This window comes from Gracilinanus agilis, chromosome 3 (assembly GCF_016433145.1).
Source record: "Gracilinanus agilis isolate LMUSP501 chromosome 3, AgileGrace, whole genome shotgun sequence".
NCBI classification, from domain to species: domain Eukaryota; kingdom Metazoa; phylum Chordata; class Mammalia; order Didelphimorphia; family Didelphidae; genus Gracilinanus; species Gracilinanus agilis.
The window spans coordinates 475,750,009-475,774,305 of NC_058132.1; the positions used below are offsets into that span (position 1 = coordinate 475,750,009).

The following is a 24,297-nucleotide window of genomic DNA, read 5'->3' on the forward strand; positions in this document are numbered from 1 at the left end:
CTGTTAGTTATCAAGAGGGAAGAAGAGGGAAAGAGACAACATACTCTGGGCTTAGAGGGAAGCTGGGGCATCCATCTTGAAGGAAGGTGTTACTTCAAAACAGGTCCCTTCCTGTGAAATTAACTAAAGCCTGTTTGTTAATTTCAGTCTAGTCTATTTCCCTCAGTTTGTGTTTGAGTCTAAGTCCCAGTCTGTAAGCCTGCTGTGTTTGTCTGTTTAGTTTAATTTCTCTTCTCCCAAGAAGATCTCTGTTTCCCTTCTGTGTTATACTCCTGACTTCAGTCCTATTATACCCTGAATCTCCTTTAATCCCAGCCTACCTGTAACAGAGATTACCCACTTAGCAAGTCTCCAACATCCTCCTTTCAAACTCCCTTATACCCCACCTTTCCTCAAATTTCCATATAACAGAGTTGAATTAAAGGTAGACAAAAATGCTGGATGAGCAATCCTCCCTTAATACATCACACATTCCATTAAGTATGTACAATGTTCTAGTTATTATACTAAACCTTGAGTATACAAATACAAGGGGAAGGGAGTCATTCTCTGCCCTCAAGAAGCTTACATTTTATTGGGGAAAAAATAACATAAAAAGGGACTGAAAAATTGGAGGGCATAGAAGATATCAAAGCTCCCATTAAGAATTACAGGCTGGCACTTGACATAATGATGATGATAACCAAAATTTTAGTGCTTACTATGTAACAGGCACTGTGCTAAGCATTTTACAATTATTATTTAATTTAGTCCTCACAACAACCAGAGAAGATAGATGGTATTATTATCCTCATTTTACAGATGAGGAACCTGAGGCAAGCAGAAGTTAAGTGACTTGCCCAAGGTCACAAAGCCAGGGTTTGTGCCTAGAATTGAACTCAGGTCTTCCAACCTTCAATTCCAGCACTCTGTCATGGTGAACCAAATATGTGCTAAAATATTTCAGAATAAATTGAGATGTGTTGTAAACTTCAGAAGGCAGGATTTTTGTCCTTTGTTATATCTCCTATTCATTCTACTATAAAATAGTATGTGTACTCTCAATGTTATTGAAGAAATACATCATTTTGAATAGACATTTTAAATGTTGGCATGGATAAAATATCTCCTTGAAATCTAATCCTGATTTCCAGTGTTGCCTCAAGCCAATCACTTAACACTTCAGCATTCAGGCCTTTTCAGCTATGAAGACAGGAGACATAAAAATGATGTATTGAAAATTAACTGTTGTTCACAAAACCTTTTAGTTCCAGATGAAAGCTGTTGTGTTGGTACTAAGCGGTATTATTTATTATTCCTGAAATAATTCTTTGAGTTTTAAGCATGGCTAGCTTTCTCAGAGCTGCAGATAAAACCTAAAACTAGCTTGGAAAATAGTACTGGAAGACAGCAAACAACTTTCAAATGTATACTTCTTTTTCAAGGCTTAAGGAAGAGAGAGACATTTTTTTTTCTTATCGTCCCTTCTGGCATTTGCAGACACACAATTGTGTGTGTGTTCTTTTCGTACTATCCATTCAGGCGCGTACACACACACACACACACACACACACACACACTTTTTTCCCCAAGGGCCTGTAAGAATTTTCCAGTGTTCTCACCAAGGCTCTTACACCAGACTGATCAAAGTTTGCACTTTTCCTTCCCTAGGGTTTATCTCAGTGCCCTCCGCTAATCTCTTCCTGGTTCTCACAACAAACTTGGAGACTTTGGACTCTGCAGCTTTTTCCGGTGTTCTTTCGCTTGTTTTGTGGATGGGGGTCGGCCGACTTTGGGGGTGGTCCCTGATCACCGAAAGAAGAGGGAAGTACTGGCTGAATGGCGCTCCAGTCCCCTGCAGGTGTGTAAGGTGCTGTGCCGCCGAATTTGTGCCGAATTTGTTTCCGAAATTCAAAGCTATCCAACCCGTGTTTTCCATCCTGCAGCCTCTTGTCTTAAATGGTTGTATGTGCAGACATTTTAAGTCAGACTTTTCTTTCTTTCTTGCAAACAAGCAGCCCTCAAGACTGGCCATCTGATGTTTCTTCTTAGCTAGGAATGCTCCCTACACTTCTTCCACTCCTGCTTCCCAGCTTCTCCAGGCTAATTCCTAGTTCTGAGTAATAGGGACTTGAGAGTTAATTCTCCCTCCCCGTCTCCTCTGGGCCTCGGGTACCCACAAGCGACCCTGGCAGTGGCCACCTCACCCTGAATTGTGGTGCACAGAAGTGAAACCCCGAGTTTCAGGGTGGGACAAAGACTTCAGAAGGCTCCGGCCGGCTTTTGCCAGTTGTCTTGGCTGTGACTTCCTTTCATGAGTCTGGCTTTCAAAATGGCTACTGTTAAGAAAAATCAGCCACTGTTTGTCAAGAAACATTCGCAGTATCTTTTGTAAAGTGAAAATACGCCCTTGCCTTTTAGGGAGAGCTGGAAAGGAATCCCCCAAGATGAACTTGGAAAGTGTAACTCTTTGGGGATAGGAAAGAAAGTGAAGGGAAAGGGAAAGAGAATGTGGAAGTGTGGAAATTGCTATTCCTCACGGATGACTTCTGTTTCCTTGATACAGTCCTGAAACCGTTTTCAGTTTGATTTTCAATTTTTAACTTGAGGCAAATAAAAATAGGACGAATACATTATACCCGCGTTGACTTTGCCTTCCTGCGCTGCCGTCTGTTCCCCTTCTTCAGCAATAAATATATTTCCCTTTAATCTTAGCAATAAATTTTACTTTCTGAACATTTAACTGCTTTGGCTGCAATGCAAAGGAACTCGTTGCTCGATAAACTTTGATGATGGTCTGTAGGGACATCTGCTGGCTCATCTCTAGAAAAGTTCACTACTTTAAAAAAGTTGTTTGCTTTTTAAATTTAGACATCATCTCATATGACTCACCCCTGAAGTATTATAACTTTGTGATTTCATAATCAAACTTTGTTCTCTATAAATCCTGGCTCTCTCTCTCTCTCTCTCTCTCTCTCTCTCTCTCTCTCTCTCTCTCTCTCTCTCTCTCTCTCTCCCCCTCTCTCCCTCTCCCTCTCCCTCTCCCTCTCCCTCTCCCTCTCCCTCTCCCTCTCTCTCTCTCATTTTTATGACTCCAGCAAAACAGGATGAAATGAAAAAAGCGTTGCATTTGGAATCATGCACGGTTTTTATTAATAATCACTTAAAATTGATAACATTTTACTAGTGAGAAAACCAAGACTTAGGTTAAATGTCATGCTCATGGTCAACGAGCTAGAAAATGTTAGTGGCAAGATTGAAATCCAGGTTTCCCAACTGCAAATACTCAACTCTGTCATAACAATGCCTCAGCTGCCTAGGCAAGGCAAAGATTGAGATTATTAGCTGCCCTATAAATAAACTAAACTTACTGAAATGAAGAGTCTAGAATTTAGTCAGAATTGTTCATTTAAAAGGAGAGGGACTACATTATTAATATTGTTGTATATGAAGATCAAATTTGCAAGCTCTTTATTTTTCTTTCCCCAGTAGGATTAAAATCACCCCCACCTTCTGCTAAGGAATTTGCCTGTGACATATTGGTAATGCATATCTGTTGGTTGATTGAAGTGATAACTCCCCCTTTAAAGTGCATTATATTTTGCCTTCTCAATACTTGGCAATATCCAATCCTTTTTAATAATATTGGACACCAATAACTCTTTTCTTGACATTAGCCAGACTAAGTTAGTAGAGGATATCAGTGTGACCTGAGGGTCTAGATGATCCACTTGTTACAGTGTTACTTTGATAGGGTAATCCCCCTGTAAGGAGTAAGAGTGAATGTATCTGGGAAAAAGTAGAGAACACCCAAAATGCAAGTAAGGCAAGTCCTTCTCTCTCCTTTTATCCTTTGACCTTCACTACACTTTTGCTGATCTTAAAGGTTGCCACCAACTGCCTATTACACAGAATGAAAAAGAAACAGAGATTTGAACATCAGTCCAAAATAGCTAGGGCTTTCTATTAGCTTAGGGGTTCTTAATCATGAGAGTCCTTTGTCCTTTTAGCATATATTATTTTTCATTTTTAGGGCCTACTCCATCCTACTTGTTACATATGTACTTCTGGGAATTTGTGCAGCAAATGATTCAAAGCCAAACATTCTCTTGATAATGGCAGATGACCTTGGCATTGGAGACTTGGGTTGTTATGGCAATAACACACTCAGGTAAGAGCTATACCTAATGGCCATTTTAGTTTTATTTATAGAAAAGAAAACTTGCTTACTAGACAAGAAAGACAAATTCTCATATTTGTTTAAAGAAAAATAGAAATCCAAGCCTTTCAGACATGGAATTGTTCTTTGTGAAATTTACATTTGAAAATAATGGAAATTGCCACAAGATTTTGTTATGACAAGAAACCAGTGTACTGAATGCATATCATATTCAACTTCTTCTTTCTTTCCATATAAGACCTTGTGTGAAATGGTTCGGTTTCTCTCACTGCCTAAACTATTCCCTTGAAACAAATTTTTACCTTCAGTAAGTATAACAACTCTTTTCTAAAAATCAGAGTACTTGTATTTCTAAATGTACTAAAAGTTCTCTATTAAATATATTCAACTGCCTATTACCCATAATAATTACATTGACAGGAATAGCATGAATAATCCCAAAAAGGGTAAACTGAAATAATTTCTATTTGGCATTGGAATTAATTTTCTGGTATATAGGTTTTATTTGTTTAAGGAGCATGTTACCTTCCTAATTATGTTGGAGAACTTAACAAAATTAATTCAATGTCCAGGGTACATACTAATTGATGTCAATGGAGAAATATTCCAGTAATATAATGGAATTTTAATAACTTTAATAATAATAATGGAATTTTAGAGCTACAAGGAACTTAAGGATCATGTAGTACATTCCCATTAGATGAGAAAACTGAGGCTTGGGAGCAGTTATTTGCTTAGTAAAATGTAAGCTTATTGAGGGGAACACAATTTCATTTTTGTCCTTGTGTATTGAGAATCTATCAACTTTCCTAGGGTCTAGCAGTCATTTTATAAATTTTTGCTGAATTTAATTAAATTTCATGGCTTGTCCAAGGTACCACAACTAACCAGTTACTGGATTCTCACTATTTCCTGATGTCTTCTATTTTCTTTCTCATTGGGTAGAGTGGAAAAAAATTGGATAAATCAAGATATTTAGGTTTCATTGGTTGTTTTGAGAATTAGTTATAAAGGCATAAGAATTCTCTGGACCAGTTTCTTTCAAAAGCTGTAAAACTAGGGGAGTGAAGCAAAAATCCAAAGTTCCTTGGGGCTGGTGAGTGAGGTGAATAATAACCAATGGAGGCTGGCAGAGTGTTGCATTGCCTTGGTCCCCTAGTCAGGCTGCCCTTGATCGAAGACTTCCCCCCTCACGCCCCCACCATGGCCGAGAGCTACTGGAACACAGTGATGGTTCTGTACAAGAAGGGCCCCACAGTGACCCAGGCCAAGTCCAAGCAGGCCATCTTAGCAGTTCAGAGAATAGGAGATGTGGAAACTTCCAAGAAATGAGCTGCTGGCCAAAACAAACAGAACTCCATCCCAAAGAACACAGCCAAACTGGATCAAGAGATTTAAGAACTTCACCATGACAGAGTCACTCTAGAAGTGGGCAAAGTGATCATCAAGGTCAGCAGAGCAAGTGACACACAGAATCAACTGGCCACAAAAATCAATGAAAAGCTCCAAGTTATTGCTGACTAATGGTGCAGATGGGCCATATCTAATAACCAAGTCTTGGGCAAGATTGAAAGAGCCATTGTTCTCCAGCTTCATGGAAAGGACATTGGAAAGCCTCTTTAGACAGGACCAAAGAGGAAATGAACACAAAGCCTCGAAATTAGGTCCTTCAGACTGATCTTATCTGGCAGGTTCTACTTCATCACCAGAACCAATTTGTCTCTTTACATTGCCAAGCAGAACACAGGGGTATCAGACTTGATTGGGGGAGGAACCTTCCAAACCTATACTTGCTGTAATAAAAACAAAAAACAAAACCTTGCAAATTAAAATAATTCTCCTGACCTTTTTTCCCCTTCCTATTCTGAAGATCGAGGAGCCAGGACTAATAATCCTCTTGATTTTGTCAGAAAATGTTTATCTCTTTAGAAGCAGTTATCATTTTTTGAGGTATTGGAGCATATGTTGAAATGAGATCAATTTAAATCAATTTGTTTTAAGAGGATGGTTAGTGTGGAGGGGGTTGTATCTGTTAGCATCCAAGGATCCTGCTCCCTGATTTGCAAAGAGTGCAAATGTGTCACCAACATAAGTGACCCCTTTTCTCCCTAGCCTGCATTTTCAAGAAAAACTAATAAAAGTGTCTTAACCTTCCAAAAAAAATTCCTTTGAGTACTGAAATTCTATGATTCCATGACTCTAATGTGATAAGGATGTTAGCATTTGAAGCTAGAAGTGACTTCAAAAATCATGTAGGCCAAACTCTTCTTGCATATGAAGCAACTAATAATAATAGGTGACATTTATAAAGTATTTTTAAGTTTGTGAAGCACTTTCCTTCATTATCTCCTTTGAAATACCAACCACCTTATGAGTTCAGCTACTACAGGTTAATTATTGTTGTTGTTGTTTTTCTTTAATCGTTCTAGTCACATCCAATACTTTGTGAACTAATTTGGAGTTTTCTTGGCAAAGAACCTGTAATGGTTTGCCATTTCCTTCTCTGGCTCATTTTATAAATGAAGAAATGTGGCAAACAGGGCTTAGAGACATGTCCAGTACCAGATAGATAGTACATGTTTGAATCCTGATTTGAACTCAAGAAGATGAGTCTTCTTGACTTGAGGCTCAGCACAATGCCACCTATCTGTTATTTTATTATTGTTGTTGTTGTTACTATTATCATTATTCCTATTTTATAGATGGGTAAGCTATAGTTGTAATCAGGCAACTATGTGACTAAGAAGATAGACTTCTGGGGTTGGAGTCAGAAAGACTTAAGTTCAAATCCATCTTCAAACCCTCACTAACTATGTGACCAATACAAGTCACAACTTCTGTTTGCCTTAATAACTGGAAAAGGAAATGACAAACCACACCAGTATCTCTACCACAAAAATGTCAAACAAGATTATAAAGAGTCAGACATGACTAGACAACTGTATGACAACAAGCTATAATTCAATATGATTTAATGGCTTGTCTTGGCCCCATGTTAGTGATGTTAATCAAAACTAGTTATCTTCTGACTTTAGGCCCAGCATCTTTTCCACTATGCTATTCTCTCTCCCAACTAAGGACTCAAAAGCTTTTGCCTTGTTTGAAGTCACATAGATAGTAAATTACAGAAGCAAGGATGGAACTCTTCTAATCACTCCAAATCTAGTGTTCCTTTTTCTCTGCCTACCTGATAGGCTAAAAGAATAATGCAGTTTCCAGACTGAGTAACTCAGAGATTAAGAAAATCTAACTAAAAGAAGTCTATTAATGTTAAGAAAAGAATATTTTTCATACTTCAGTCATTTTACTTATATGACTATTTAAATGAAATGTTAAAGAATGAAATCAGAAGGGGCTTTTATTTATTATTTAGAGTAGATTTAGGAGAATAGTGATAGAGATGTGAAAAGAAAAGAAAAAGACATCAATGAAAGGTTTTTAAAGTATACCAAGATCAAAGAAGGATCAGAAGATAAAAATTGGACAATGTTGGTAGAATAATATTAAATTATATATTTGTATATGTATGTGTATGAATATTTAAAATATGTTATACATTAGACATTATTTGTTTTCTTATTTGCTTTTTTAAAATGCTCATATTTGTTGATGTTAGCTAAATTTATATTTTTTAAATGAAAAATTAAAATAATAATAACATAGGACATTGTTGTCTCAAGAAAACCACTTGAGCAAGAGATTAATTCAGTCAATGTTCACTTACTTTAAAACTGGTTCAGTATTACAAATACTTTCTCATCAACATGCATTGACATTGGACTGTTTTTCTTAGGACCCCAAATATTGATCGCCTTGCAAAGGAAGGAATCAAACTCTCACAGCACTTAGCTGCTGCTCCTCTATGTACTCCCAGCAGAGCCGCTTTCCTGACAGGTAGACATGCCTTCAGATCAGGTCAGAACCCTGCTGGTAATAAAAAAAAATTGAGTAATGTCTGGATTTTTGCATCTTTTGGATCTATCTTTGTCAGCATAAGGAAGTCACAGGAGTAGTTTAATGAAAGGGAAATACATACAAGATAAAAAGAAAAATAAATAAGATAATGTGCATGTATGTTTTCACCTTACCAATCCTGCTGATAATTCATTGTTTCATATGCCATTTTAAAAATTGAAAGTAACATTAATGTATGTTTAAGATGTTTTCAGAAAACCAGATGTTTGTCTATTGAGGTAGTAGTAGTTGATTCCATTTTGCCCATCGTGGAGTAGGTTTTACCTTCCTTTTTCAAAGGCAGTGCTACAATGAACTACAATCTGCACTAAGTCTTGAAACAGAAAAAAACCAACTAGCTAATTCAAGTTGATCTTGTTAAAAGAGCATTGACTTTTCCAAAAATTTCCCATCCGGGGGCAGCTGGGTAGCTCAGTGGAGTGAGAGTCAGGCCTAGAGACAGGAGGTCCTAGGTTCAAACCCGGCCTTAGCCACTTCCCAGCTGTGTGACCCTGGGCAGGTCACTTGACCCCCATTGCTCACCCTTACCACTCTTCCACCTATGGGACAATACACAGAAGTGCAAGGGTTTAAAAAAAAAAATCCCATCCATTTTCTCATTCATGTATTGCTTATAAAAAGGACTGTTTTACCACTTGACATCTAGAGTTCCTGAAACCTTTACCTCTTTGTGTAAGAAAAGGTAATCTAAAAACAACAAAAAATATTACACTAACCTCATCTAAATACTCTTGTTTACTAGATTCTAAATCTTGCTTGATGATTTTGTCTTCCACAGCTATATTGTTAAGAGTGGATGTGTCAAACATCTTGAGTCTGAGGTCTTCATCAGGCAATAAGATTCTCCAATGAGACCTCACCAGACAAAAATATAATTTGGAAATATTTAATAAAATAAATAGTAGACTAGAACATGGATGATGTTAATATCTGGCTTTCTAAGTCAATATGCAGTCCATTTTTATATTGGATTTAGTGACTTTCATATCTTTTTGAGTTTGATATAACTGGTCCTAAATAAAGATCAGAAAAGCCTAGACCACTTTTGGAATATCACCTCTGGCATAAAGCATTTTTTAGAGTGACCTAGCCTTATTTTTTTTAAATCCAGAATTAAAAATAACTAAAGAGAAAACTAACAGGAAAAGTATCTCTTTAAATAATAGGAATGGATGCCACTAATGGATATCGTGCACTTCAGTGGAATGGAGGTTCAGGAGGACTTCCCACAAATGAAACAACTTTTGCAAAAATACTACAGAAGGAAGGATATGCAACAGGACTTATAGGTGAATATAACAATATATTATTTGAATCAAATTAGCACTAGACTTGCTTGATTGTTAGAGAACTTCATTTATCTCCAAAAACAAATGAAAAGTAATCATTAGTCCCTGTAAAATCAAAGGTGAACCTGAGTTCTATTAAATAATGCATAACTTTGTTATATTTTCAGGAGAATCAGTCTCCTCATTCTAAATCACTAGGCAATGATTAGTTTTTTATTCTGTCTGTTAATATTTCACTTTTCTTACTGGCTAACTTGTAACATAGTTTTTCTTTTTCCAGAAGTTATACTTTCACTCAAACTTTAACAAACCTGAAATCAGGGTTAGCACTTTCTTGTCACATGAACTTATTTCAATTCAATTTAAAAAACATTTATTTCATTGTATTATTAACCATGAAAGTACTTCTGACTTCCCCAATATCTTCATTCTAAGTAAGGATGCTATTTATTGTTCCTACTATTTTTAAGATTAACACTCATTGCACATATTCTTTTCTCAAAGTAGTGACAAGTTCTTTCACATATATGTTTTAGGAAGAAGAGGAGGTAAAATATTAGGCCATCAAGCAATATAGACCAATTCTTTAATTAAACATAATTTTCTAAAAATGGATTTTATATGTATTTATAAATTTTGTTTTTACACTTTCTAAATTTCTCCCTGAATCCCTTCTCCTCTTCCTCACAGAAATCCATCCCTTATAGGGAAGAACTTTTTTTAGAAAGGAAAAAAATCCAACATTACAGTGAAATTAATTAATATATCAAAAAATAAATACTACATAATTAATATTTCATATGAATTCCCTTGTATCCCCATCTCTATAAGTGTGCAGGTGAAAATGTGTCTTCTGATATTTCTCTGAAGTCAAACTTGTTCTTTATAATTTTAAAGCATTTATTTTTGATTATTTTGTTAACCATAATTGTTAAGTAACTAGGTAAGCAACTTTCTGTAATCTGTAAGTTCTGTAATCATTCCTGCTCCTCCTAACTATAAGTTTTGATCATCTTCATTGAAACAATTCCTACTCTTATGGCTTCAAAGGACTCAGAGAAGAGCCCAGAAATAAACTAAGGAGATTGATATAGGGTAGCTAAACCTTAAGGAAAATAGTAAATGATTCAAGAGGAGATCTTGAAAGCTTTTATCTTACAAATTAAAAAATCTCAGACTTTTTCATAACCCATGATTCTTAATCTCTTGATACTGAATGTTACATTTATCACTGACAGATTTAAGCTTGAACAAACTTAACTGTGTGTTATGTGTGCTTTTTTAAATTATATTTTTACTATTGTATTTTCATATTTAGAATAAAATAATGAATTTTAATTTCAGAGATGCTTTGAGACTATTTAATATTTGAAAATATAATATAAAAATGACATTTTCTTCCTTCTGTTTCCAGGAAAATGGCACCAAGGAGTGAATTGTGAATTCCGAACTGATCACTGCCACCATCCATTAAGTCATGGATTTGACTATTTTTATGGCATGCCTTTCACACTTATAAATGATTGTCAAATAAATAAACCCCCAGAAGTAGATGCTGCCTTTAGAGCTAAACTTTGGGTTTACACCCAGGTAATTGTCGTTGGGATGTTAACACTTATCACTGGCAAACTTTCTGGCTTAATCTCAGTATCCTGGAAAATACTGATGTGCTTGATTACTCTTAGTTTTCTGTTTTTCATTTCCTGGTACTCCAGTTTTGGATTTGTGCAGTATTGGAACTGTATCATGATGAGAAACTATGAAATTACTGAACAACCAATGGTTTTAGAGAGAACAGCAACTCTTATGCTAAAGGAAGCAATTTCATTTATTGCCAGGTAAGCTAACTGCCATTTTATTAAAGAATATTCAAGAACTTCTTGAAGGTCTTAAATTTTTTCCTACATTAGTTTTTAGAAGCTTATTTTTTATGAAGGCTATGTGATGAATTCATCAGAAATTTCAATGAACATGGAAACAAATAAAATATTTAATAATAGTTTCTATTGACAGAAAGAATGTACTTTGTAAATCTCTTATCATAGCTTCTAAAAGTTACCACTATGGTTTTATTCCTTTAGAAACAAGCATAAGCCCTTCCTCCTCTTTGTTTCTCTGCTGCATGTCCATATTCCTCTTGTTACCACAAAACAGTTCCTTGGGAAAAGCAGACATGGCCTGTATGGAGACAACGTAGAAGAGATGGACTGGATGGTGGGTAAGTGAAGTATATGAATTTTTTAAAATTTAGTATTATCTTGAAAATTGAAAGTAATAATAATTTTCCCCTGCCTTAAGATGTAAGAGATAAGGATATGCAATTTTTAAGGGTATATTTTGTTTTGCTTTTATATCAGCTTCATAAAAAAACCCTCTCTTACTCACAGAGCAGCCCTAAAAACAACAATGAGAGAAAACACAATTCATGAAAACTAGCCAATATTTTAACCAAATCAGTATGGAAATACAATGTTCCACACACATAGTCTCCTAGTTGTGCAAAAGGAGGGAGAGACATTTTCTCATTTCTCTTCCAGAGACGACCCTGGTCATTACAATTACATAACAAATAATTTTGTTTTCTTTTGTCTTTCTTTCCATTTATAGTATTATAGTTCAGGTACCTACATTGACATATACCTATATGCAAAGAAATATATTTTTGTGACAAATATATATGTTTATGTAGTAGAAATATATTTATGCAGAAATAGAAAACTACATATATATTTATATGTATTCTAAAGTTGTTCTCTTTGGTTATATGTTTTATGTTTTTACATTGTTTACATGTAGATTTACAATCTACATTGTNGTCCCTAACACTACATTGTTTTTAAGTTTCTGCTAATGCAAAAAAATAGTGTAAATATTTTGATGTACATATGACCTTCCTTTGTCTTAGATCTTTTTGGGAAATATGATTAGTAATGGTATCTTTGGGTCATAACTTATATGCATTTTACTCACTTTCATTTAAAAAAATTTATATATTTAAAATATTTTTCCATGGAAACATGATTCATAATTTCCACCCATTCTCTTCCCTCCTCACTGCCAGAGCTGACAAGCAATTCCACTGGGTTATATGTCTATCATTGTCAAAATCTATTTCCATCTTATTCATATTTGCAGTTGTAAGAAAACTCTCTTACAGAGGTAAATCAGAAAGGAAAACCCTGAGATGATGTTACTGAGGTTAGCCAAGAATGTTGACTAGCTAACTCTCAGAGCACCCTAACGGACTGCAGGGAGCCAATGGCTTCTCTCTTCCAGCTCTCTTCACCCTTATAAAAGATTATTTGATTATGTTTATTTTAATCAAAGTTAGTTTGATAAACAAGTCTTAAAGGGAAGTTATTAGGATAGTTGGGAAGTAGGGATGGCCCTCAACCTTAAGCACAGATTTGGTTATCAAATCTCTGTCAGCTTTTGAGCTGAGCCCAAGGCTCACAGGTTTGTTGAGGTTTCCTTTCTTTCTATTCTATGCTATATCTATGCTAGCTTTTATAAGTTCAAAGTCTTTAGCAATAGACCGCAGTATAAAAAGAGATTCTGACTTCAGAGCTGGGTTAGCCCTTCTCTTCAGGCTAATGTCCTAAAGATAGATGTTATACTTCAAGCACCCCTTCAAAATCCTTTTTGTACAAAAGTACATTCCACAGGAATTCCAGGCTGAGGAATCAGTTGGGAAAATCCCAGGAATAGAGGTAATTTCTATCCCGAGAGGCAGAGAGAGACCAACTTTTAGGTCTGAGGTCCAGGAAAGAGTGACTAGAGAGAGCAACTGTCACTCTCCTCCCCTCTTTTTCTTCTCCCCCTTCCAACTACCTTCGTTGTCAATTTCCTTGCTCAAACCTTCCAAATCTTTTACGTGGGATTTTTGCCGCAGTATCAACCCCTTTCAAGCAATGAGCTAACCAGCTCAGTAATGTGAACTATTATACTTACCCTTAATTATGCTATGCTATTTGCTAAACTAAACCTCCCAAAATAATAATTAAAAAAACATTATCTACACTATGTTATTCTAGATTCCTAACTATCTACCCTAAGCTAAGACATTTTCTAGGAAAGGTTTGGGTTAGGAATTTGGGGTTTTCAAAATGAATGCAGACAATAATAACAATTTTTACAATACAGTAACATAATGAAAATCAATAATCACTACTATTTCTTCAAGGTATGCAATCTTATACTAATACAACAATTTTCTATTTTATTGTGCTTTTAAATAACAGTTACAAACTATGTGTCCCAATTTGTTACATAGGAAACATTTGAGTATATTTCTCCTTTGATTGTTTCATGTATAATTTCTTGTGGGTCTATATGACTGCAGAGCAGCTAGATTTTTTTTATTTCCTCAATTTCTTTTTGTTTAATTGTGCTATTTGCCTCCTTGAGCTTAGTTTTAAGCTCTTTTATTATTTCATCCTTTTCATTCAAGATTTCTTTATGACCTGTAAATATATAAGTTGCAGTTTTTCTTAAATATTCCAGACTTAGCATTTCCCAGTCTGGGCATTGAAGTTTAAAATATAATCTAATAGGTGTGTTACTTCCTTTCACAAATTGTCTCCTCATGTATTGGAGATTTTGTTCATTTAAGTTTTCAAAGCCAAGCCCGTCCTCTGCTGCTTCGATCACTCTGTCAAGAAACTTTGATGAATGTTCTCCACTCTCCTGTCTCAACTTCTCAAATTGTCCCCAAGTATCTGCTCTTTTTGAAAAACTTTTCATTGCCTCTAATAAGTCTTCTCTGGCCTTAGATAAAATAGATTTACATTATTATATAGCTCTAAATCTGTTCCTTCCTGTGGCCATGATGTTAAATTTGTATTGTTCCTAGTCTCCTCAATAAATTGTTGCTTTTCTCTTTTTGAAAATAATTCAAAGAGAAAAATTTCAGTGTCCTGGAAATTTGTATCATAAAGTCTAATTGCTCTTTTGAATTCTTTTAATTCTTTTAAGCATTTTACAGTTTCAGAAACCATGAAGGCCTTTTCTTCAGACTTTCCGAGTCTGCAGCTGTAAACTGCTTATGTGTTTTATATGAACTATTCTGGCATCTGGTTGTAGGCTCATATGGTCTCTTAGTGGCAGTATTTGTATTCACCCCTCAGCCCCATCTGTCTTTTCTTACTCAGTTGCATTGTTAGTTTTAGTTGTGTCTTGTTGTGTGTTAATATCTTTGTCATTTCGTTTTTCCTCACTTAACCATTTCTCTTAGTTGTGTTAACTCCTCCCTCATTGCTAACATCCTTACTGAGATTTCATTGTCTTTTGATTTTTTCCCACAGATCAGATGGACACATTTTTTTCAGGGCATAGTATAATTGAATTAAGGAGAATATCACTCCAGCACATGTGGGCATAAAGGAAATTAAACAGTCTAAAGTAATTTTTAGTTCTTGGAAGCTTTCATAGATGTAAGCAGAAAACAAATATAATCCAGAATTGTGACAAAAAATAAGATGTAAATCACATAAAATAAATGTCCTATCAAGGCTCAATAACTCACGGCTGTGTGTGTGAGGTGATATCTCAGAGTTGTTTTAATTTGCATTTCTCTAATCAGGAGGGATTTAGAACACTTTTTCATGTGCTTATTGACAGTTTTGATTTCATCATGTGAAAACTGCTAATTCATGTCCTTTGACCATTTGTCAATGGGGAATGGCTTGAGTTTTTGTAAATTTTACTTAGTTCCTTATATATTGGGGAAATTAAACCTTTATCAGAGAGTTTTGTTATAAAAATGTTGTTCCAGTTTGTTGCTTTCCTTCTAATTTTGGTTGCATTGGTTTTGTTTGTACAAAACTTTTAATTTGAAATAATCAAAATCATTAATTTTACATTTTGTAATATTCTCTATCACTTGCTTGGTCTTAAATTCTTTCCTTTCCCATAGATCTGACAGGTATACTATACTAGGTTCACCTAATTTATTTATGATTTCACTCTATATTTAAGTCATTTACCCATTTTGAATTTATTTTGTTATAGGGTATAGGATATTGATCTAAACTTGATTTTTTCCATACTGTTTTCCAATTTTCCCAGCAGTTTTTGTCAAATACTGAGTTCTTGTCTGAAAAGCTGGAATCTTTGGTTTTATTGTATACTATCTTGCTGAGGATATTTACCCCTTCTATTCTATTGATCCTCCCTTCTATTTCTTAGCCAGTACCATATTGTTTTGATAACCACTGCTTTATAGAACAGTTTTTGATTTTCCTGTCCAGGTGCCCTTACTAATTATTATTTTTATCGCATTACGATCTGAGAAGGTTACATTTATTATTTCTGCACTTTTGCATTTGTTTGCAATGTTTCTATGCCCTATTACATGGTCAGTCTTTGTGAACGTACCGTGTGCAGCTGAAAAGAAGGTGTATTCCTTTTTGTCGCTATTTATTTTTCTCCACATATCAATTAAATCTAATTCTTCTAGGACTTCATTCACCTCTCTTACCTCTTTCTTATTTATTTTTTGGTTTAGTTTATCTAGATCTGAGAGAGGAATATTTAGATCTCCCTCTAGTATGGTTTTACTATCTATTTCTTTCTTGAGCTCTGCCAGTTTCTCCTTTAGGAATTTGGATGCTATGCCAATTTGGTGCATACATATTGAGCACTGTTATTTCCTCATTGTCTATACTGCCTTTTATCAGGATGTAATTACCTTCCCTGTCTTTTTTAATCATACTTGTTTTTACTTGGGCTTTGTCAGAAATCATGATCGCCACTCCTGCCTTCTTTTTCTCATTTGAAGCCCAAAAGATTTTGCTCAAACCCTTTACCTTCAACCTGTGTATGTCCACCCGCCTCATATGTGCTTCTTTTAGATAACATATGGTAGGCTTTTGGTTTCTAATCCACTCTGCTATTTGCTTCCATTTTATGGGCAAGTTCATCCCATTCACAGTCAGAGTTATAATTATCAGTTGTGTATTCGCCAACATTTTGGTATCCTCTCCTAGTTCTCTTCTTACACTATTTCATTTTAAACCAGTAGTTTGCTTTAAGCCAGTTGTCACCTCCCTTGATTTACTTCCCTTTCTACCCCCTCCCTTATTATTCCCCTCTGTTTATTTTTAAGGCCTAATGAATTCCCTCCGTCCCCATTCTTCTCCCCTCCCTTTTTTGACCTCCCCACTCCCCTGCTCCCCCTAGTTTATCCCTTCTGACTTTCTCAGTAGGGTTAGATAGAGTTCTATATACCAATGGATATAGCTACTCTTCCCTCTCAGGGTTAATTTCACTGAGGGTAAGGTTTAAATATTACCTCTTAATGCTCTCTTCCTCTCCTTCTTATAATAGTATTCATCCCCTCCCCTTCCATTCCCTCTTTGTGTATAATAGAATATCCTATTTTTCTTATTCATTCAAGTTTCTCTTGGTGTTCTCTACTATTCAACCCCTCTCTTTCCCACCCCCCATATCATCTTAGTCCATTTAGTACCCCAAACTTTCCCTATGAATAATTCTTCTAATTACTCTAATAGTGAATATTATATTAGTGAATAGAGTTCAATACAGAGAATTACACATAACATTTCTCCACATAGGAATACAAATAATTAGATCTTATTGAAGCCCTTAAAGAGGCAAATTTAAAAAATAAGAGTTTTCTTTCTTTCCCCTCTGTTTCTTATTTACCTTTTCATGTTTCTCTTGATTTTTGTGGTTGGATATCAAACTTTCCATTTAGTCCTGGTCTTTTCTGTGCACATACTTGGAAATCTTCTATCTTGTTGAATGCCCATACTTTCCCCTGGAAGTATATAGTCAGTTTTGATGGGTAGGTAATCCTTGGTTGTAGACCCAATTCTCTTGCCTTTCTGAATATCATATTCCAAGCCTTGCTGTCTTTTAGCGTGGATGCTGCCAGATCCTGTGTGATCCTGATTGGTGCTCCTTGATATCTGAATTGTCTCTTTCTGGCTTCTTGTAAAATTTTTTTCTTTTACTTGGAAGCTCTTGAATTTGGCTATTATATTCCTGGGGGTTGTCTTTTCAGGGACTAGTGTAGAGGGTGATCTATGGATCCTTTCAATGTCTATATTGCCCTCTTGTTGTAGAACTTCAAGGCATCTGCAACTGAGTCGGCGCCTGCGCTCAGGATCCGCATCCACACCTGTGTCCATTCCTGAGCTCAGGGTCTGTGTTCAAAGTTCTTGCTTTCTTTGTCCACTTGGGGTCTTAAGTATTGCTGCTCTCAGGAGGAGGTCCTGGTGGTCCCAGGTAGCTACCCAGGCCTTAATGGATGCCCAAACTTGCTCTAGCTCTTGTGCACTGGCTTTACCCTGTAGGTGGTGTGGGGGGCAAAGGGGTTGCTCAGCTTGCATATTAATGAGAGCTATTTCACCCCTTTATAGCATGGAAGTGCCCAATACCATGTACCTTCAATGCTATGCTCTTTTGTGGGGTCCCTTCGTTCATCTGGATTTGTTTTTATGTCCTCTTGAGGAGTCCTATATGTGTGGGTTAGGAGAGATTAAGCAGTTGCTTTTTACTCTGCTGCCATCTTAACCCGGAAAGTCTAGAGTCACTTTCAAACATTGCCTTGTCTCCCCTCCAATGTAAAAATTCTTCCTTATGCACCTCTTTTCTGTGAAATTATATCCCCCATTCTACCTTTTCCTTTCCCCACTTTTTTAGTGCTTCCCTCTTTCTCAATGTTCCATTTTTCTTTTGATATTATCCCAATATAATAAACATATCTATACCTTCTGTCCAAGTAGATTCCTTCTAATAGACATGTTGACATATTCTTAGAGCTTAAACATTCATGTTCACCTTTTTATACTTCTTTTGAGCCTTTTGTTTGAATTTGTACTCTCTATTAAATTGTGGTCTTTTCATCAAGAGCAATTAATTAAAAGACCTCTCTTTTGTTAAACATGATTTTTCATTTTTACTCAGTTTTTTAGGGTAAATTATTTGTGGTTATAGTTTTAGCACCTTTGTCTTCCAAAATGCCAAATTCTAAGGTATCTATTCCTTTATCATGGAGGTTCTAACTCTTATATGATCTTGACTAGTTGCACAGTATTTGAATCATTTCTTTTCTTGCTATTTATACTATTTTCTCTTTGACACACAAGCTCTGGATTTTGGATATAATATTCCAGTGAATATTCATTTTGGGATTTCTTTCAGGATGTGATTAGTAAAGCTTTTCTTTTGCTATTTTGCCCTCTAGTCCTTACATAGTTAGAACCCCTAGTAACTGTGACCACTTCTTTTTTTCACCCTGAAGATGTGATTCAGAACTTGGTAAAGTACCCAAATGGTACTTGCTCCTGCTCCCAGTGATAGTACAGGGGTCTCCTGTGATTTCTTTCTGATCAGGTATTTAACCTGTCACTGCTTCCACTGCAACAACCTACCACTTCTATTGTACTCTACTCTTGGCCAGCCCCCACCCCTTTATACATACCTCTCTTGTCTTCTTAAGCTACTCCAGGCTTAAAAAAATGACTCAATGAATTTTCGTTGGCTTTCATGCTCAGATTGTTTTGGCATGCTTTTTGAAGGTTTTATATAGAAGGTGTATTGGAAGAACTCAAAAACTATGTGTATTTTACAATTGTGGCTGCATATATACACACATATACACACAATATTTTTAATACTGTATTGCTTACAATTGGTTTAACAATTAGTCTAATATTTATATTATATTCATTATATCTACTTTTCATGTTTGTGTGAAACAAAATTATTTATAATTAAATACTTAATAGCTAATAGAAGTTTTAAAGATCAATTTAATAATCATAATAATAACAGGTCAGATCAATATAGTTAATGTGATTCATTATACCTCCTTTCTATCAAGAAGTGACTTGGAAAATAGACCCTTTTTGTTTCTACCATGTTGTTGTCAGTTTTATTTTTTTACTTTATTTTTGATTTCTTTATTACAGGTAAAATTCTTGATGCAATTGAACAAGAAGGCTTAAAAAACACAACATTTACTTACTTTACCTCAGACCATGGAGGGCATTTGGAAGCTAGAGAAGGACAAGCCCAGCTTGGTGGATCAAATGGAATATACAAAGGTATCAATGAATCTTTCCTTAGAAGATCAGAAAAATAGTAAAGAAATATTAGATTAAGTCAATAATGTTATACAGTGGAAAGGGTCCTTAAATAAGGTACAGGAAAGTTCAGTTGTAGTCCTGGTTCATCTACTAGCTACTTTGTAATTTTGGGTGATCTTGATTGGTATCCTACTTAAACATAACTTATTTATGGGCTGTTCCACCATGATTCCTCCCACCAATTGAAATATAGTTGAGAGAATTGAAACTGATTTTAAGATTTCCTTTAGCAGAGTAATCTGAAAAGTATACCTGCCATTCAAAGAAATACAGAATGTCCCAAAGCCAACGATGTTTTATTTTTGTTTTTGCTTTTTTTTTTTTTTGGTACCACTTATCCAAACTGAAAATATAGAGTTGACAGAATTTAATGATGATATTAAAGAAAAAAACAGAATATTGAGGAATGATGGTCTAGTATCTCTTCCTCGTGCTATATACAAAGCAATAAAATATAGGTGAAACCAACAAGGTTTATTTCAGTTCAACTTATATTGTTAATAATGTGTATAATTTGATTTTTTAGATTAGGTATCAATAATGCATTTTCATATTATGTTTATTTAGATTTTTATAAATATGTTCTGGTAACTTATTACTCTGTCATTCAAATTATAGGAGGCAAAGGCATGGGAGGCTGGGAAGGTGGAATTCGTGTCCCAGGAATATTTCGATGGCCTGGGATGTTACCAGCAGGTCAAGTGATTGATGAACCTACAAGTCTGATGGATATCTACCCAACTGTAGTTCATCTAGGGGGTGGTAAAATGCCCCAGGACAGGTACAGAAATAATTCAATTTATTTTGGAAGGGGTTTTTTCCCCTTTTATTACTGTGTATTTAAAATTATTTATTATCATTTAAAAACAGTAAAATTTTGGAATTACAGTCTATAATCTCTAGCACTAAATTAAGTGACATTTTAGGAAGAAATTGTTAATGTTTACTTGTCATAATATAGAACTATTGGGAATCATATTTATATTCTAAGATTTCTCTATCTTTGAAAATCTTCTTTTATAATTTTTCAAATGCAGTAACTTGTCCCTATGTCACAAATCTGTACGAACATATTTAGTTTTTCGGTTTCCTAGTGACAATTATTTTTGGCCTTATTTTAATATAAAGGAACTCATAAGTTAAACATTAGATTGGTTAGTGCCTGGAGAACAATGGCAATCATATTTATTTCATCCTTATGTAAGAAATACTTAAAAATCAAGACTTGCATGGAATAGTTCTATAATACATGTTTGTCAAATTGAGAAAATATATCAAAAGTTATAATTCTCTACAAACTTCATTTTTCCTGTATATAAGATAATTAGGGAACATATTTACTAAATGACAAGCAAGATATAAGTATCTATTGCTATATGTGCTTGTTTTGGGTGTGTGGGTGGGGGGGCTTTATTAGGGTACATTTTTTAAAAAGAACAAAAGTCAGCTGGAAAAAAATGAATACCACTGCTTTGTCATTCTGAATAAAACACCTAATTTCAAGAATCTTTCAGGAATCAATTAAAAAAACTTATTCAAAATAGAAGCTTAACTTGATTTTCATCAGCTTTGGCTCTCCAACTCTATTTGCCAATTCTTCATAGTGAAAAAATGAAAATGAAGACTGCAGATGGAACGATTATTTAAATAAGCATATTCAGCAGCAGTAGAATTTTTTAAATCTATGTCAAATACCTGAGGCCAGATTTGACAGTTCAGGAGTGTTTGAGTTTTGTTATGAGTTGAGATGGCAGATATTGACATAACACAGCTGAGGAAGTATTGACTGACTTGTATACTCTCTCTTTAAACAGAGTGATGGATGGCCACAATCTGATACCTTTGTTACAAGGAACTGTTGAGCACTCTGAACACCATTTCCTATTTCACTATTGTGGGATTCACTTACATGCAGCACGGTGGCACCAAAAGGACAGTAAGTATGAAATTTTCTTTTTTCTCACAGCAATAAAAACAAATTCATTTCTTTATTATTTCACCTATAATAGAATTAGTTAAATTCTCATTGATCACTGTGCTTTATAAAAATAACAAAAATTTTATTTTTGTACTTTTATAGATAAATAAATTATATCTAAAATATCCATTTCAATTACAATGAAATTTTTAATTAAGGAATTTTGAGGTTAGGGAGAGGTAAGGGAAACTGATTTCATTGCTCTTGTACAGCAGTTTTCAAAATGTAGACCAGGAACTGGGACCTTTTCAGTGTGTTAGCAAAATCAAAATTATTGTCATTATAATATTAAGACATTTTAATTTCTAATATTCTGCAAGAATGAAAATATATTAATGGAAAGATAGGCAAAGAAGAATAGAAAAGTGTCTTATGTACTCTGGTATGTTTCATTCTTATCAATGAATTTATCAAATGAAATAATATTGTAATGCTTAACACTGTCTCCTTAATAAGTGTATATTTCCACTCCTGTATAGTATAAAAAAAAAAGGAAATGTGATTATTTAGACTAAGAATCCACAGCTAAGGTATTCTAAGATATTACCACTAATTGTGTCAAAGCTTAAAATGTGAAATATGAAATCTTCTGGTGGGAAATAATTACAGCTTGAAGCCCATCACAAATCAGAATTAAATATACTTTGGGGGGTAGAAGAGCTATGATGAATTTTAGTGTGTGATTTCTTTTAGATGTATAAAGAGTTCAAAATATGGTGATTTAGAAAATTTTTACAAGAAAAGATAAGAATTGTGTTAAAAATGATACTCATGTAGCTTAGCATATGATTTGATAAACAAACTTAAAAATTTATCAACATTCAGAAAGTCTTCATTTAAAATGATACATTTTTTCTCATAATGACTAAGAAACAATTTCTGTTCATGAGGTAAAGACAAAGATTACTTTGTAACAGAACAAGTGATTATAGGAGTCTTCTCTTTTTCATCTGTATAATGTTTTTATTTCATACTAGGTAACAAAATCTGGAAGGTTCATTATATAACTCCAAATTTTCACCCAGAAGGATCTGGAGCTTGCTATGGGAGAGGAGTCTGCCCATGTTCTGGGGAACATGTAACTTACCATGACCCACCTCTGCTATTTGATCTTTCAAGAGATCCCTCTGAGATGAACCCTCTTTCACCTGATACTGAGCCCTTTTATCATACTGTGATTGAAAGATTAAGAGAGGCAATAATGGAGCATAAGAATACTTTCAACCCTGTTTCCCAGCAATTTTCTATGAACAATATCATGTGGAAACCATGGCTTCAGCCATGTTGTGGTACATTCCCATTTTGTTCATGTGACAAGGAAAGTGACGATGCCCACACTGCTCTCTAGATATTTAAAAACAAGTAGAACATAGTTAATTTTGGAGATCTTTTTAAGGCAATTTGATTAAAAGGTAAGAGAAATCAAATCATTTTGGGCATAATTGCAAAATATTAGGACACAATGAATATTGAATGTATATTTCATGAAATATAATAGACATAGTAGAAGATTACAAAAGAAAAATAATATATGATTTACATGCTAGCAGTCTCATAATGTCAATCAAAACTTTCCCACAAAGTTGTTGTATGTTTTATGCACCTTCATTTTAGGCATTGGATGTTTCAATAAAAATGATCTATTGAAATTTGCTCTTAAAATCTTAGGTTGGTATGAACCATGCATAATCTATATTTATACAGATTTTGACATGGAAAGGAATCAGTATATGCATAATTATGTTTGAAATAGACATTTCTCTAGAATATTAAATTCATTCTCCATTCTCAATATGGGGAAATAAATTTCAGTGGAAAATTGCTTTTAGTTGTCCTGAATTTTTCAAGTCCTTTTATTTCTAAATACAAATGCTGAAATTCATGTCTGTCATATAAACTAATGAAAATCAGTGATTTCATTTGAATATCCCTAAAATCTAAGAGAGTTAGATCTGGAAAGAACTCAGGAATCATCTGGCCCTATATGTTACTTTTTTTTTTTTAAACCCTTACCTTCTGGCTTGGAGTCAATACTGTGTATTGGCTCCAAGGCAGAAGAGTAGTAAGGGTAGGCAATGGGGGTCAAGTGACTTGCCCAGGGTCACACATCTGGGAAGTGTCTGAGGCTAGATTTGAACCTAGGATTTCCCGTCTCTAGGCCTGGCTCTCAATCCACTGAGCTACCCAGCTGCCCCCCACCATGTTACTTTTAATGATGATGAGGCTGATAGCTCACTCATCTGTACTCTACAGCTTATAGTTTTGAAGAAGATATATGACTAACCTTTGTCAAATAATTGCTGAAGGGCAAAGCAGATCTTATATCTTACATCTCCCAACCTTTAGTCTATGACTTTGATTTTATTGTGCTGATTTAATTGTCCATCTCCCACCATCCACTCTCATATTCCCCTCTCCCTTAACTTTTCCCCTCCCCATAACCTCTCACTCAAAAGCTACCAACTCTTCCACTACAATCTCTGAGCTGCTTGCTCTATAAGTAACAAATTAGATCTCATCTCAAGTCTTTTCTTTTTATAGTCCATCTATATTTTTATGCTGGCTGAGACCCATCTCCTTCTGAAAACACAACTTCCCTGCCTACCCTTTTCAATATTGGTAACAATTACACTCATACCCCACGTCATGGACCATTCAGGGGGAATTGAATTATTCCTTGATCCCAATTGCCACTTCCAAGCTTTCCTTTTATCAACATTATTTAATTATCCCTCCACTTTTGAGTTTCCTTCAATCCATATTTATTACCAAACCAGGGTT

At 34.9% G+C, this 24,297-nt stretch overlaps 1 protein-coding gene and 1 pseudogene across 1 annotated transcript; both read left to right on the forward strand.

Moving 5' to 3' along the window:
- The first annotated feature begins 1,748 nt into the window (after positions 1–1,748).
- On the forward strand, positions 1,749–23,339 carry LOC123239699 (arylsulfatase D-like). The gene is made up of 10 exons (XM_044666988.1): positions 1,749–1,840; positions 4,013–4,150; positions 7,953–8,074; positions 9,301–9,423; positions 10,838–11,261; positions 11,505–11,641; positions 19,362–19,496; positions 20,157–20,319; positions 21,353–21,474; positions 22,494–23,339. Exons 1-10 carry the CDS (start codon positions 1,755–1,757, stop codon positions 22,862–22,864), a joined length of 1,821 nt encoding a protein of 606 aa, XP_044522923.1. The 5' UTR covers positions 1,749–1,754; the 3' UTR covers positions 22,865–23,339.
- LOC123239700 lies at positions 5,363–5,975 on the forward strand (annotated as a pseudogene).
- Positions 23,340–24,297: the final 958 nt, after the last annotated feature.

Excerpts from the sequence above, each read along its gene's own strand:
- LOC123239699 (XM_044666988.1), top strand. The coding sequence starts at position 1,755 with ATGGGGGTCGGCCGACTTTGGGGGTGGTCCCTGATCACCGAAAGAAGA. Across the intron at positions 9,424-10,837 it reads ATATGCAACAGGACTTATAG|GAAAATGGCACCAAGGAGTG; the intron begins GTGAATATAACA and ends TTCTGTTTCCAG. Across the intron at positions 20,320-21,352 it reads GGTAAAATGCCCCAGGACAG|AGTGATGGATGGCCACAATC; the intron begins GTACAGAAATAA and ends CTCTTTAAACAG.